The sequence below is a fragment of the Phascolarctos cinereus genome, unplaced genomic scaffold (genome assembly GCF_003287225.1).
Source record: "Phascolarctos cinereus isolate Bilbo 61053 unplaced genomic scaffold, phaCin_HiC Scaffold_726;HRSCAF=1367, whole genome shotgun sequence".
In the NCBI taxonomy this organism is placed as follows: domain Eukaryota; kingdom Metazoa; phylum Chordata; class Mammalia; order Diprotodontia; family Phascolarctidae; genus Phascolarctos; species Phascolarctos cinereus.
In genome coordinates this window covers 218,440,752-218,455,260 of record NW_027556098.1, presented here as the reverse complement: position 1 = coordinate 218,455,260, position 14,509 = coordinate 218,440,752, and the positions used below count along the sequence as shown (strand labels likewise).

The 14,509-nt window shown below is 39.2% G+C and overlaps 1 protein-coding gene across 1 annotated transcript in view; it reads left to right on the top strand.

The window, feature by feature from the left end:
• Positions 1 to 14,509, top strand: part of MYO3B (myosin IIIB) — a 632,072-nt gene that overhangs the window by 557,625 nt on the left and 59,938 nt on the right. Inside the window, exons 31-33 of the mRNA XM_078146159.1 lie at positions 4,164 to 4,270; positions 4,644 to 4,690; positions 5,668 to 5,840. Coding sequence (XP_078002285.1) covers positions 4,164 to 4,270; positions 4,644 to 4,690; positions 5,668 to 5,806 — 293 coding nt within the window. The 3' untranslated portion in view covers positions 5,807 to 5,840. The remainder of the gene's footprint in view (positions 1 to 4,163; positions 4,271 to 4,643; positions 4,691 to 5,667; positions 5,841 to 14,509) is intronic.

The window sequence follows — 14,509 nt, the reverse complement described above, 5'->3', positions numbered from 1 at the left end:
CAGACCATTTCCAGGAGAGAGTGAAAGCCCATGTAAAGACCCAGAATCAAGATGCTACTAGTGAACTGAAAACTCACCATCACCAGAGCTCACTGCCAAACGTTTAGAAGTTTGCATCAAATACATCATTTCCTCCAAAGCAAACATTTATCCACCTCCATACCCTTTAGGAGCATACTGGAAGCATTAGAGATAGTTTGTTTTTTCAGTCATTTCAGGTTCTTTGTGACTACATTTGGGGTTTTCTTGGCAAAGATACTGGAATGGTTTGTCATTTCTTTCTCTAGCTCATTTTACAGATGAGGAAACTGAGGCAAACAGGATTAAGTGACTTGCCCAGGGTCATACAGTTAGTGTCTAAAGCCATATTGGAACCCAGGTCCTCCTGACTCCTAGAGTTCTATCCACTGTATCACCTAGGTGCCTTAGAGATAGTTACTTCCATGGAAAAGAAGGAATCTTATTTTTTTATGCAAATGTCATCATGTGGGTGCAACTTCTTAAAGCGTTAGTACGATACTAGTAACTGAAACGTAAGTGTAAGTGGAGGTCCTCACGTGACATGACACAGAGATTGGATGATTTTCTGATAAGTAAGAATAGTAAATATATCAAAGTGAATGATTAAGACCCAAAAATGGATTTTATGGGTTGAATCATCCATTTTGGCTTTTTAGATTGAACAACTTATCCAGATAATGTTATCAGCTTTTACAGAGTAAAGATATAGCCCATGATTTATTTCAAATCTGGATGAATATAGGAATTATTTCCTCTGGTTGGAAATCCTGAAAATTCAGTCAGATTTACAAGCCAAAAGGATGGAATTGAGCATTATTTGTAGCTCTGCCTCACATAACCTAATTGTTTTTCCAGGGCCTCTGTCTATCATCCTAAATAGTACAACACGATGAATTGCAGGATGGATCCCATTCATGGCATTAACCCTTGGAGTGCTGTAAGGACCTTATTCTAATTTTGCTTCACCTATAACACAGTCCCTGTTGTATAGGTCCTGAGGTCTGCACCAATATCAGTCGAGGAAAACAGCTGAAAAAAATTCAATATCTGCTTTCTTTGTGAAGGTGGGGAACTTAGGGTATGGAACATTAAGCATACTGTCAGAGCTGGTTGATACTCGAGAAGTTTTATTGAACTGTTTTTCCCCATTCTTCAGTTTTATTCTTTGTTAATACCTCTCTGATAGGGTAAGAGGGAAATGATGTATTGGAAAATAAAAGTGATAGGGCAGCTAGGTGGCACAGTGGATAGAGTACCAGGCCCGGAGTCAGGAAGACCAGAGTTTAACTCCAGCCTGAGACACTTACTAGCTGTATGACCTTAGGCAAGTCACTTAACCCTGTTTACCTCAATTTCTTCATCTGTAAAATGAGCTGGAGAAAGAAATGGCAAACCATTCTAGTATCTTTGCCAAGAAAATCCCAAATGGAGTCACGAAGAGTTGGACGCAACTAAAATGACTCAACAAAAACAGCAATGAAAACAAAAGTTAACAGTGTTCTTTTAAAGTAAGAAATTCTCTGTATTAATTTGATATGTTATAAAATACAGAACTCATCAATGGTGTATTAAGAGGTAGGGCTATATAAAAGAAAGAGCATTGGGTGTCACTAGGCATAAAAAGGCCTGAGCTCAAGTCTCATTTTCCTCAACTATATGACTTTGGGAGTGATTTCTCTTTAATCCCTCTCAGCTGCCATTTCCTTATTATAATACTGATAATACCTTTACTATCTATTCAGAAGGTTGCTATGAATAGCAAATGAGATGTCTATATGTGGAAAGACTTTGGAACCACAGAGCACTAGATAAGTATAAGCTATTATTATTGTCAAATGTTCCAGGGTGTTTTCCACCTAGATCCCTGAGACTGTTCCTGTGCCTTGTCCTTAATGGGGGCTGGGGCAGCCCATGACTGACCAAGGTTCATTGTGCGGATGGAAACCACCCTTGCTTGAGGAATAAGAAGAGTCATACCAGACAAATATCAGCATAGATGGAGGTCAGAAACACAGAGCGTCAAGCTAATATTTGGATCTAGAGAGACTAGTTACTCATACGGAAAAACCAGAAAAGGGCTTAAAACCAGGGGTTTGCTACAAGGTCATAGAAGTGCGGCTGGGAAGAGGGAAAGGAAAAGTTCAGGTTCTGGCCTGAAATGTCTGAGTACTGGGGAAGGGGTCAATGTAGACATGGGTTCAGTTGGTTGCACTGAAGGAAGGGCTTTGTGAATACCTGAGAACCTTAAGCCTGCCTTCAGTTTTTGCCAAATCTGCTTTGCATCCTGCTGCTGCCTCCAGGGAATCCATAGGCCAGCTGACATGTGGAGGATGTGAGCAGTGACATTTACTTGATGCTCTTTGGAGGAAGGGCACCATTCCACATTGCAAATCATTACAATCGTCACTGAGCTCATTCTTCTGTTTTCCTTTGAACTGTGACCTTTGTGTCAAATACGAGTGTGCTTTTCCACTTTAAGGAAACAATGTACAAAACCCTCTAACTAAGGAATAATTGCTTTGAATAGTGACCTCCCCTAGGGAATTTTAAAATAGGGTTTAACTTACAGAAATCCATTTTATACACAACTTTTCAGGAATGTATTTGTATTTATAACTGTATTTATTTGTATCTCTAGGACATAGCATAGTGCCTGGCGTATAGTAGGTTCTTAATAACTGCTTGTTGGTTGACTGATTGAATGAATGCATTTACTACATAGAACAAAGTATATCCATAACAGGTTTGACCACTTATTATTTTTCTTCACTTTTTCAAGTGAAGAACTCCACCTAAATCACCTTCCATTCACTTTAAAAGGAAGTGTCCCCAGTGTTTAAGGACAGAGCTCCATTAATGTAATTTCTTCAGCTCCTGTTAAGTAAAAATAAATAGGTGGTTCAATTTTACATTTGTGCCATGATATGAATATTAAAAGGGTACATTTGTTAAAAATCCATGGGAGAAAAATTGAAAACAAACTTGATAATAAATCTGCCATTGTCAGACTTGGTAACTTAAAATACAACCTTGAAATACTTCCTGGGGTTCAGAAGATGCTAACAAGGGTTACTACTCCAATCATTAGGAACATCCCTGAGAGTTAAACGGGAAATACTGTGTTTGTTTATTTGAGTTGTGTTAGCAGAATTAGATCAACCAGGAAACCCATTAATAGCTAAGAGACCAGCTTATACTGATGTGCCTTTCTCTCCCTCCAAAAGTACTGTATTTTAATAGTTTACTCAAGTTGACTCAAAATGTCCTGAAGCACAATGAAAAAATGAAAATACTTTTCCCTTTCTTAGATTACTCTAGAGCCCTTTTGGAGGGGGAAGGGGACATTAAGGATGGGTGTTCTATAGGTTGTTGTCTATGTGTCTCATAAGAATCAGATCTCATCTCAAAGTTGCAATGGAAAGGACACTAGATTCCATGAAATCAATTATTTGTAAAGGAAATGGACCATGGCTTAATTTGACAAGTTATTTTCTCTTTGGAGATTTTAAGCATGCTCTCGTAGGAGGATTCCACAACCAGGTCTTTTACAAAGTAGCTTCTTAGTGTTACGGTTCAATCGACCTTTTCCTCCTCTTATTTCCACCACCTCTAAAGAATGCAGAGATCAATTATAGTTTTCAAAGCATTTAACTAATACTAGCACGGGCACTGTTTTCCACCAACTACAACCCTCTAAAAGCTTTACTTTTTCTCTGCCCAGCAGAGTGTGTGCTCCAGATGGCTTTCAACTCTCTCTCTCTGATGAACTGCAAATTATCTTAAAGCAGCATCTTCCAGATTGGCCTCATTGTTTCATGCCCTGATAGCCTACCAAGGGAAGCTGCCCCTCTGTGTTGGACTGAAGCTGACCACTAACCAGGAGATTCCATTCCTGAATGCTCAGATAGGAGCTTAGGAAAGATGAGGGCAGAAGACCTGCAAAGAAGTTAACACCTAACCCTTTTCTTAAAGATAACTTCTCTTAAAGCTACTATACTATGGAGTGTTCTCCGAACATCTATTACAATGGAACAAATTGGTTGTTAAGGACATTTGTAGAAAGTACTTTTTTGGGGCCTAAAAATACTCAAAGATTTTTCGTGACACCTGGGATGGCTCAAAAATGTGTTCTCTTATTCTAGGTTCAGAAAACTGTGTCGAACAGAAGCTGAGAACACCTCGCAGAAGATGTCAGCAGCCCAAAATGCTGAATAGCCCTGAGGATAACATGTACTATAACCAGTTAAACGTGAGTTCAAAGTGGCCATAAAGCGTTTTACTGGCTTTGTTTCCAGTTAATAATTCTGTTATTAATACCTGTTCCAGCCCCTCCAGCCCCACCCCCATGCTCTTCTCCTCTCCTCCTGAACATGTGCTTATGCTCTTTATCTGTTGCTTTCATGTCAGGATGTCTGCCTTCACGGTGAATAATTGATGCGGTTTATCAAAGACGAGCAAGATGCATGCTTCATCAGGCTCACTTGAGCCCTTTGATCAAAAAAATTATGCTGTGACTTCTGATATTATCAGCATCTGCTTGCATTCAACACAAAATCACTTTGAATTAAAAATTAACGACTTGCTGCTTTGCTTTGACTGTGTGTTCTTGGCCCTCTCCACAGGGAACTCTAGAATATCAAGGGAGCAAGAGGAAGCCAAGAAAATTTGGGTAAATATCTGTCTTCTTAGTTCTAAGCAACTGTAAACAGAAGGAGTCCTTTGTGATATTACAGAAAATGCAAAACTTTCTAGAGAGATTTCTAAAAATAAGCAATTAGAATACTCAGCCATTATTAACACTGGGAACTTAAAAAAAAATAGCAAGTATACAACTTGTATCTACTAGTATCTAAGAAGGCTCTCCAATGAGGGGGTTGGATTAGACAGTCTTTAAGGTACCTTTTGGAAGCAACATTCTAGTACTCTGGGAGTCGGTGAAATTGGCTCCTACTGGCAAATGTTCTTTTCCATTCTTTCCCATAGGTACTCCCGAGAATTTTAGTTTCCCTTTAGTGTGGGAGAGATAGGAGGTTGTAGCCTTTTATCTACAAATTATATGTAGCATGCACATATTCACACACACACACACACACACACACACACACACGTACTCTGCAAGTATGACAACTTTTACAGAATAACCCATGGATCAGAATTCTATCTTTACCTGCAAAAATCATCCCCAAAGGTCAAAGGGGAATTTAGGCTTCTGATTCTTGGATAGTAGGGTGAAGAGACAAAAAAGAAGAACTCATCAGGGCTCTTACTCAGGCTCTTAGAGAAAGCACTTGCCTCTCCAAGGAACCAGAGACAGACAATTTGTTTCCCATAAATCAGCAGTCCCAATACGATAACAACTTCCAGCCACAGCTCTCTTTGCCTCATTATAGGTGTGTGACCCAGAAGTGAAAGGTGTAGCATACAGTCATTAATCTCCCTAGCCATACAGGTTCCCTAGAAAGTGATTTAAAGAGAGAGAGAAACCCTCTACCCTTAAAGCAATGATGCTTCCATATGATTCCAGCCCTGTCCTATTCAGACTGTTTGTATAACATTAGTAACACTACTGATGGTACTGAAAGCATCAGGAATGCTTTCGCTCTGTTTTCTTTTCCCCACAAAATTAATTCTCTTTCCTTGTCATAGCCAAATCAAAGTGCTTGATGGGGGAGATGAATATTACAAATCGCTGTCTGCTGTGGATTCCATCCCTGAAGAAGATGGCTCCGTCCACTGTTCACCGCTTTCCTCATCTTCTGGAGGACAGCCTTTGGCTAAAAGCTGAGCTGTGCTACCTGCCCCTCAATCTGCTGCTGCTGGTAAGAACAATCATTATTAAATCCCTGAAGCAGCCTTTAACCTGAAGGCACTGAAATCATGCCGGGGAGTCTGTCTCCCCCTTGTTAAGTGACCCACCTTAACAAACAGACACTGTTGTTTCTAGTACAAACCACCGTAGTTCTGGTACAAACCATTATTTCAGGCTTGACTCAGCAATTTGATGCCACGTGGCAAAAAAAGAATGACTTCTCACTGAATATTGGAATAACCCCTTAGCAGAAAAAAAAAATTAAACACACACACAATGTATGGCATTACATCATGTCCTGTTTGAGCAGAAACATCTGAAAACACGAGTTTGATTTTCAAAACCACCCAAAAAGAGAGCGGGGAGACGGATGTTAAAGTTACTAGGAAGACTGGGTCTGGCTTTCCAAAACGTGCTCCTTAAAAGTGGTATTTTGACATCCTCCAGCTCAAAGCTAAGAATCTTGCTCACAATGCTGCTGGCTCCTACCACTGCTCTGCACATTCAGTGTTTGCTCTCTAATTGATGGACTCCTTTCTCTGTGAGTAAAAATGAGTTAAGCTGGAAAGACCAAATCAATTGCAGTAACAGAGGAGCACTAGAGGGAATCATTTAACTGACCACATCATTATGCATTGTAAGCATTAATACAGGTTTGGAGGTACACATGAAGCAAATGTGTAATGGGGGAGGAGGGAATAAGGTGTTTATTTTATTAGGCATTGAGATGCTTACAGAGTAATAGATGGCTGACTGTCACCAATAGGGAGCAATAATAGCTCTCCATTTGTATTGCAAAATTCAGAAATGGTTTATATAGTCATGATTAGAATTTTTTTAATTCAGTATATTTCAGTGGGAAAGTATCATCTCCCACTCATTCATCATGCAGTTTTTTTCACATTTCATAGCCAGAAAGAACTTGTATTGTCTGAAATAGTTACAGAGTCATGTACAACCTTCTCTATTCTTATCTGGATTTGGACTGACACCCTTCTCTTCCCTCCTCTTCTCTTCTCTTCTCTTCTCTTCTCTTCTCTTCTCTTCTCTTCTCTTCTCTTCTCTTCTCTTCTCTTCTCTTCTCTTCTCTTCTCTTCTCTTCTCTTCTCTTCTCTTCTCTTCTCTTCTCTTCTCTTCCCTTCCCTTCCCTTCCCTTTATTTCATCTTCTTCTTCTCTTTCTTTCTTTCTTTCTTTCTTTCTTTCTTTCTTTCTTTCTTTCTTTCTTTCTTTCTTCTCTTTCTTTCTTTCTTTCTTTCTTTCTTTCTTTCTTTCTTTCTCTTCTCTCTCTCTCTCTCTCTCTCTCTCTCTCTCTCCTCTCTCTCTCTCTCTCTCCACTTTTCCTTTAAAAAGTGGTTTTTGCTTAAATTGACTAATCACACTACCTACTCTTTAATGGCCACTAACTGGTTATAAATCAATTTGAGTTACAAACTAAACTGAATGGCAAGTTAGAAAAGGCGGTGTGGTGGAAAAAAAATCCATCAGACATGATTTCAGAGGAGTTAACAGTGACACTTATATGCCTCCTGATTCTCACTCAGCAACATCTGATGAACTATAGGTATGGAATGAGGAAGACATTATCAAAAATGGTCAGTGTGTGGACAGGTGGTGCAGTAGATAGAGCCTCGGAGTCAGGAGGACCTGAGTTCAAATCCAGCCTCAGACACTTGCCACTTACTAGCTGTGTGACCTTGGGCAAGTCACTTAACCCCGATTGCCTTATCAAAAAAAAAAAATGGTCAGCGTGTTGATTTGCTTCACTTACCTGTTTTTTGTTGTTCTGTTTAGTGGGGGATAATCAGAGATAGGGAAGGAGTGGGAAAGAGTGATGTTGATATAAAAAAAGAACATTGATACTAAAAGGAAAAATGAAAGAGAATTAGGTTTAGAAGTAGGTTTTAGAAGTGGATTTAAACATTGGAGGTTAAGTCCTGACTGTCACTGACAAAGTATGTGACCAAGTCCCTTGATCTCTCTGACTACAATTTCCTTACTGAGAGGCAGAGTGTCTGGCACATAGCAGGCGCTTAATAAATGTTTTATCACTATTGACTGCCTGACCAACTGACTTCTCTGTAGAATAGGGGAAATAATCTTTGAACTATCTACCTTACGGGGTTGTTGTGCAAAAGTGCTCAATAAATGTGTGTTCATTGTCACAATATTATATATACAAACGAGTATGACTGGTGTAACAATGTGACCAGAACCACCAGTTTTTCAACCAGTCAAGACTGTAGTACCCATTTGTGTATTTAGACATAGCATCTCAGCACCCATCCCCATGCCCCAGTTTGTTTACACAATTATCTCACTATTGGGCATTATATGAGTTTGTTCTTATCATTGTCATTCAGTCATTTCAGTCACATCCAAATGTTCATGACCCAGTTTGGGTTTTTTTTTTCTTTTAAATAATATTTTATTTTTCCCCAGTTACATGTAAAAGCAATTTTTAACATTCATTTTTTAAAATTTTGAGTTCCAAATTTTCTCTCTCCCTTCTTCACCTCCCCCTCCCTGAGACAACAATTTGATATAGGTTATAAATGTACAATCATGTAAAACATATTACCATGTTAGTCAGGCCCAAAGGGGTAAAAAAATACAAAAAAAAATACAGAAAGTGAAAAATAGTATGCTTCAATCTGCGTTCAGACTCCATCAGTTCTTTCTCTGGAAGTGGATAGCATTTTTTATCATAAGTCCTTTGGAATTGTCATGGATCATTGTACTGCTGAGAATAGCCAAATCATTCACAGTTGATCATAGTATAATATTGCTGTTACTATGTACAACATTCTTCTGGTTCTGCTCAATTCACTTTGCATCAGTTCATATAAGTCTTTCCATGTTTTTCTGAAATCAGCTTCCTCATCATTTTTTATAGCACAGTAATATTCTGTTACAATCATATAGCACAATTTGTTCAGCTATTCCTCAATTGATGAGCATCCCCTCAATTTCCAATTCTTTGTCACTATAAAAAGAGCTGATATAAATATTTTTGTACATATAGGTCCTTCCCCCCCCCCCACTTTTTAAATCTCTTTGGGATACAGACCTAGTAATGGTTTTGCTGGATCAAAGGGTGTGCACAATTTTATAGCACTTTGGGCAAAGTTCCAAATTGCTCTCCAGAATGGTTGGATCAGTTCACAACTCCACCAATAGTGTATTAATATACATTTAGGGTCTTCTTGACGAAGATACTGAAGTGGTTTGTCATTTTCTTCTCCAGATAATTTTACAGATGAAGAAACTGCAGAAACAGGGCTAAGTGACCTGCCCAGAGTCACCCAGCTAGTAAGTGTCTGAGGCTGGATTTGAACTCATGAAGATGAGTTCCTGACTTCAGGTCTGGCACTGTATCTGCTGCACCACTTAGCTGCCCCATTAGTTAGTTAACAAGCATTTATTTTAAATGCCTGCTGTGTGCTAAACCCTGGCACATGGAGTTGGAAGCATAGAATTTAGAGCTAGTATAGGGATGTTAGAGTTTCATGAGTGCAACCTATCAACTTATAGATGGATAGAGACGCAAGTTTGTGGCCTGGGCAAGTGTCACAAACCATACCTTGTGCAAGCAGTATGGAAGGTACCCACAAATCTGTCTAACATTTTAGACAAATTAATTTTGGAGGACGTAAGTAGCCTAGGGAGAAACCTCAAGACAGAAGACCTGTAGAAGAGGACAGATCCCAGGGACATTGGCCCCTATGGATGGAGACCCTGCAGCTGCTGGAGAGGTCATCTCAAGGGGCAGAAGCCCAGCAAGGCTGGGTTGTAGACCCACCACCTGGTAGCTTCCTATTTTAGTCAATTATTCTACACAACTAGTTGCTAAGATCCCTTGTTTCTACCTACTAAAGGAGTAAAAATGTCATAAGTGTCCTCTAAATTTAGGTACCTTGAGACAAAGCCCTGATTGCTCCACCCTAATTATGTCTGGGCTGATGAGGAAATTGAAGCCCAGAGATGACTTCTACATAGGCAATACATTGGCAGTCATGTAGGCAGTAAATAATAGTGCCGGGATCGGACTTCGTTTCAATGGATACTTATCAAGCGTTTCCTATGGACAAGGCACTCTGTTATTTGTAGGGGTGCAAAACCAAAATGAAACCATCCCTGCCCTCAAGGAGCTTATATTCTACTTAGAGGATATAATATGCATATGGTGGTGGTGTTTTTGTTATTGTTGTTGAGTCACCTCTGACTCTTCATTAGTCCATTTGGGGTTTTCTTTGCAAAGATACTGGAATGGCTTACCATTGCCTTCTCTAGTTCATTTTACAGATGAGGAAACTGAGGCAACCAGGGTTAAGTGATTTGCCAGGGTTACACAGCTAGTAAATATCTGAGGCTGGATTTAAGGATCTAAATCCATAAGAGAACAAAGCTATCAAAGGAAGGCTTAGACAATGGGCTTCAGCATTTGAGAATAGAGCTCACACTAATTCCAGGAAGGATCAGGGATGGCTCCATGGACATAGTAGCACTGAGCTGATCATTAAAGGGAGGAGAGAAGGTTTCTCTAAGGCTAAGATGAAGAGGCAGTACATGCCTAGCCTAGAAGGCCTGCCTGTGGGGGTTCTAGAAGCAGGGGATGGCATGTCTACCTTGGGGAATAGCTAGTAGACTGAATATGGCAGTTAGACTGAAATATGGGGTGTGTAAAGTGAAATAATGTGGGGAACAAAGCTAGAAAGGGAAGGCCAGATTGTGAAGAGGTTCAAATAGTAGGATAAGGATAGTTCAGGGGGGCAGCTAGGTGGTGCAGTGGATAGAGCACTGGCCCTGGATTCAGGAGGACCTGAGTTCAAATCCAGCCTCAGACACATAACGCTTACTACCTGTGTGACCTCATTGCCTAGCCAAAAAAAAAAAGAATAGGATAGGATAGTTTATCCTTAGGATATCCTAAGATAAGGAAAGTTTATCCTAGAAATAATAAGGAGACCTTGAAGGTTGTTTGCGTTTGTTTTTGGTTTTGTTTTTTAGCAGGGGAATGTGATGGTCAGGTGCTGAATCTTACGTAAATTATCTTGGCAGCTATGTGAAGGTTGGATTAGAAAGGGGAGACTAGAAGCAAGAAGGTTAACTAGGAGTTAATTAGAGAGTCCAAATGAAAAGTAATGAGGCCTGAACTAAGGTGGTAGACATATGAATGGACAGAAAGAAATAGATGAGTGATGTGTAAGTAGATGTGGCAAGAAGGCAACTTATTAGATATGAGGAAACATTGTGGTACAGAGGAAAGAGCATTAGCTCTAAGTTCAGATCCCACTTCTGACACTTACTATGTACGTGACCCTGAGTGAGTTTATAACCTTCTTGGGCTTCCATTTTCTCATCTATGAAAAAGGAGAGTTGAACAAATTTCTTTCTAGTTCGGCATTTCCCTGTGATGAGGGAAAGAGAAGAGTCAAAGATACTGAAGTGGTTTGTCATTTTCTTCTCCAGGTAATGAACCTGAGTGCCTAGGTCTTTTGACTGTAGACCCAGTCCTCTTACCACTACCTAACCCTCTCTTCTCACCTATTTCATTAGTGTGGCATCAACTAAGATTTGTCACTCTCCTGTAGATGATGCTACTGGTGCCGGTTGCTATTCAAAGCCAACCTTGCCTCTAGACTGAATAGGAAACTACTTATGTGGGGTGAGCACACACCCCAAAAATCATCCCCCCCTAAAAACACCCCCCAAAGAAGTCTGTCCCACTGGATATGTTACCAATGCCTAAAATTACCGTGTTATTCCTTTAAGTTCTGGTGCCTACATCAATGTTTTGCTTATAGTGAACACTGAGTACTATTTATGAATTTTACTTGAAGCCACTAAATACTACTGCTATAACAACCACAGTAACCACAACCACAACCACAATAATAATAACAACAATAACTCCATAATAAAAGTACAGATCTCAAAATATCCTTTGGAATTCGACCAATTAAATGTACTGGAACCAGATGATTATCACAGACAGAATCATCTCCCATAATTGTCCCAGTATAATATTGAAATTTAAGATCATATTTAATAGATGTAGCTGTGCCAAATATGCCCAATTCCCAAGTTACACAGGATAAAAAGCTTTCAAAATATAGAGAAGAAATCTCTAGCAGAAGAAATAAATATGTGGGAAAAGGATGAAATACAATTCTTCCCCATTGTCCTGTCTGCTGCTATTGTCCCAAAGATGCTTCCATCAAGCCTACAGGATATTTGCTGACATCCAAATACTATTATTCAATTACAAAAAATTATTTTTTTCATCTGTTTAAATAGGTCACAAAACATTAAATATAAAGCAGTAATAGTAGGGTAGTGACTTATTCCAGAACTGTTTTTTTTTCCTGAACTCCATTGGAAAAGATGAAAAGAGAAATGAATAACATTAATATACCTACATATGGTGATTTTCAGATTATTAAATGCTTTCTTTCTAAAATACTGTAAGGTAGATAGTATAGTTATTATAATTCCCATTTTGCAGATGAGTAAAACAAAGCTCAGAAATTAAATGACTCTAAATGAATTGTGGTAAAAATTTCTCAACCAGAACAATATGAAGCTTTGAAGATAAATTAGTTTATCACGTTAGCTAATTGCTAAAAACAGGATCCCAAAGGATTTCATGTAGGATGGGTAAGTTTTGCTCTGAAAAGGTATAAAATGAGAAAATCTGGAGTATAAGGCACAATTAGGTAGAGATCTAGAGGAGGGAACACAGAAGTGGAAGGCCTGTGGGCAGTCAGGAAACATCATTAAGTCATTAGGTATCTATTCTTAAAGGAAGACTGAATAATTGAGAGAGGGGAGGGTTGGAGGGACAGTGAAGATATACATCACCCAGTGCTCAGTTTTGCTTAGGATCAATCCTACTTCATTTATGATTATGACTATAGGGACACCACACATCAAGATTAAAAACTTAAAATGTTAGTGGAATATCTCATTTTTATGTTGTTGTTCAGTCCTGTCCTACTCTCCATGTCCCCATTTGGGGTTTTCTTGGCAAAGATATTGGAGTAGTTTGCCATTTCCTTCTCCATCTCATTTTACAGATAAGGAAACTGAGGGAAACAGAGTTAAGTGACTTGCCCAAGGTCACACAGCTAAGTGTCAGGCTGGATTTGAACTCAGGAAGGTGAGTGTTCCTGACTTCAAGCCCAGCACTCTATCCATTGCACCACTTAGATGCTCTGGCAGGTTTTATTTACATAAAAGCAAACATTTGGGTATTCACCTTTAAATATCTGGGTTACTGAGCATACATGAAAATATTTTGTTCAGAATTTCTGAAAATAAAATCATAGAATCTTACTGTTTGAATAGATTTAGAAGTCATCCAGTCCACCTTCCCATACAATTCAGGAAACTTTCGCAGCATCCTTGACAGTTGAACATCGAGCCTCTGCTTAAATATTCCCTGCTTTAAATCCTACAATCCTGTGACTCCCAATGAAAGGGAATTCACTACCTCCAAAAGCAATGAGTTTCATTGTTGGATAGCTCTAATTGTTAACAAGCTATTTCTTCATATTGAACCAAAATCTGCCTCCTTGTAACCTCCACCCAATCACCCAAATGGATAATTATCATGTATCCCTTACTGTCTTCTCTTCTTCAGGCTAAACACTCTCCATTCTCTACCTGCTCCTCCTGTGACGTGGTTTCTAGACCTGTCACTATCCTGGATGTCATCCTCTATCACAGGTTCCCAAAGTGGGCAATACCACCTCCTGGGGGGCACTGGAATGAATGGGGAACACTGAATAAAAATAAGGAGGAGGTGGAAGCATAAGGGAAGAAGACATGGAAATTTTGAAAAACTATTCGTACATGTTTCATCTGTTGTGTAACACAGTTAAAGTTGTAGTGATTACATTATTTTCCACACGCAAAATGAAATTTATAACTATTCAGCGGTCAGGTCCACCAACAGGTCTTAACAAGCAAGTGTTTGCAGGCAAGCATATTGGGAAGTCCAGCATGCATCAGCAGGAATATGTGTGTATAATAACTTGTTTACAATATGATACTGCGTGGTTACATGATGCAATAGTGCATCATCAAAATTTCAATGCAGGAAAAAAAATCCCACAAATTTACAATAAATTATTAAATTTAAGATGCATCATTTTTTTTAAAAGTTTTTTTTTTTGGCTAGGCAATGGGGGTTAAGTGACTTGCCCAGGGTCACACAGCTAGTAAGTGTTATGTGTCTGAGGCCGGATTTGAACTCAGGTCCTCCTGAATCAGGGCCAGTGCTCTATCCACTGTGCCACTTAGCTCCCCCTTAAAAAAGTTTTTTTTAAATGATAAATTTTAAAAAACTATTAAAGGGTTAAAGAAAGTCGATTTCCAGGGGGCACTGAGTAATTTTTTTTAAAAGGGAATGGTAGGCCAGATAAATTGGGGAACCTCTGCTCTACATGCACTCTTGTTTAGCAGTGTCCCTATTAAAATGTGATGCCTAGTATATGACACAATCATCCAGATATTGCCTTCCAGACTAAAGTACAATAGCAGTATTACCTTCTGTGATCTGTATGTTTAAACTTCTACTAATGCAGCTTAAGGTTGCGTGTGTGTGTGTGTGTGTGCGTGTGCGTGTGTGTGCGTGTGTGTGTGTGTGTGTGTGTGTGTGTGTGTGTGTGTGTGTG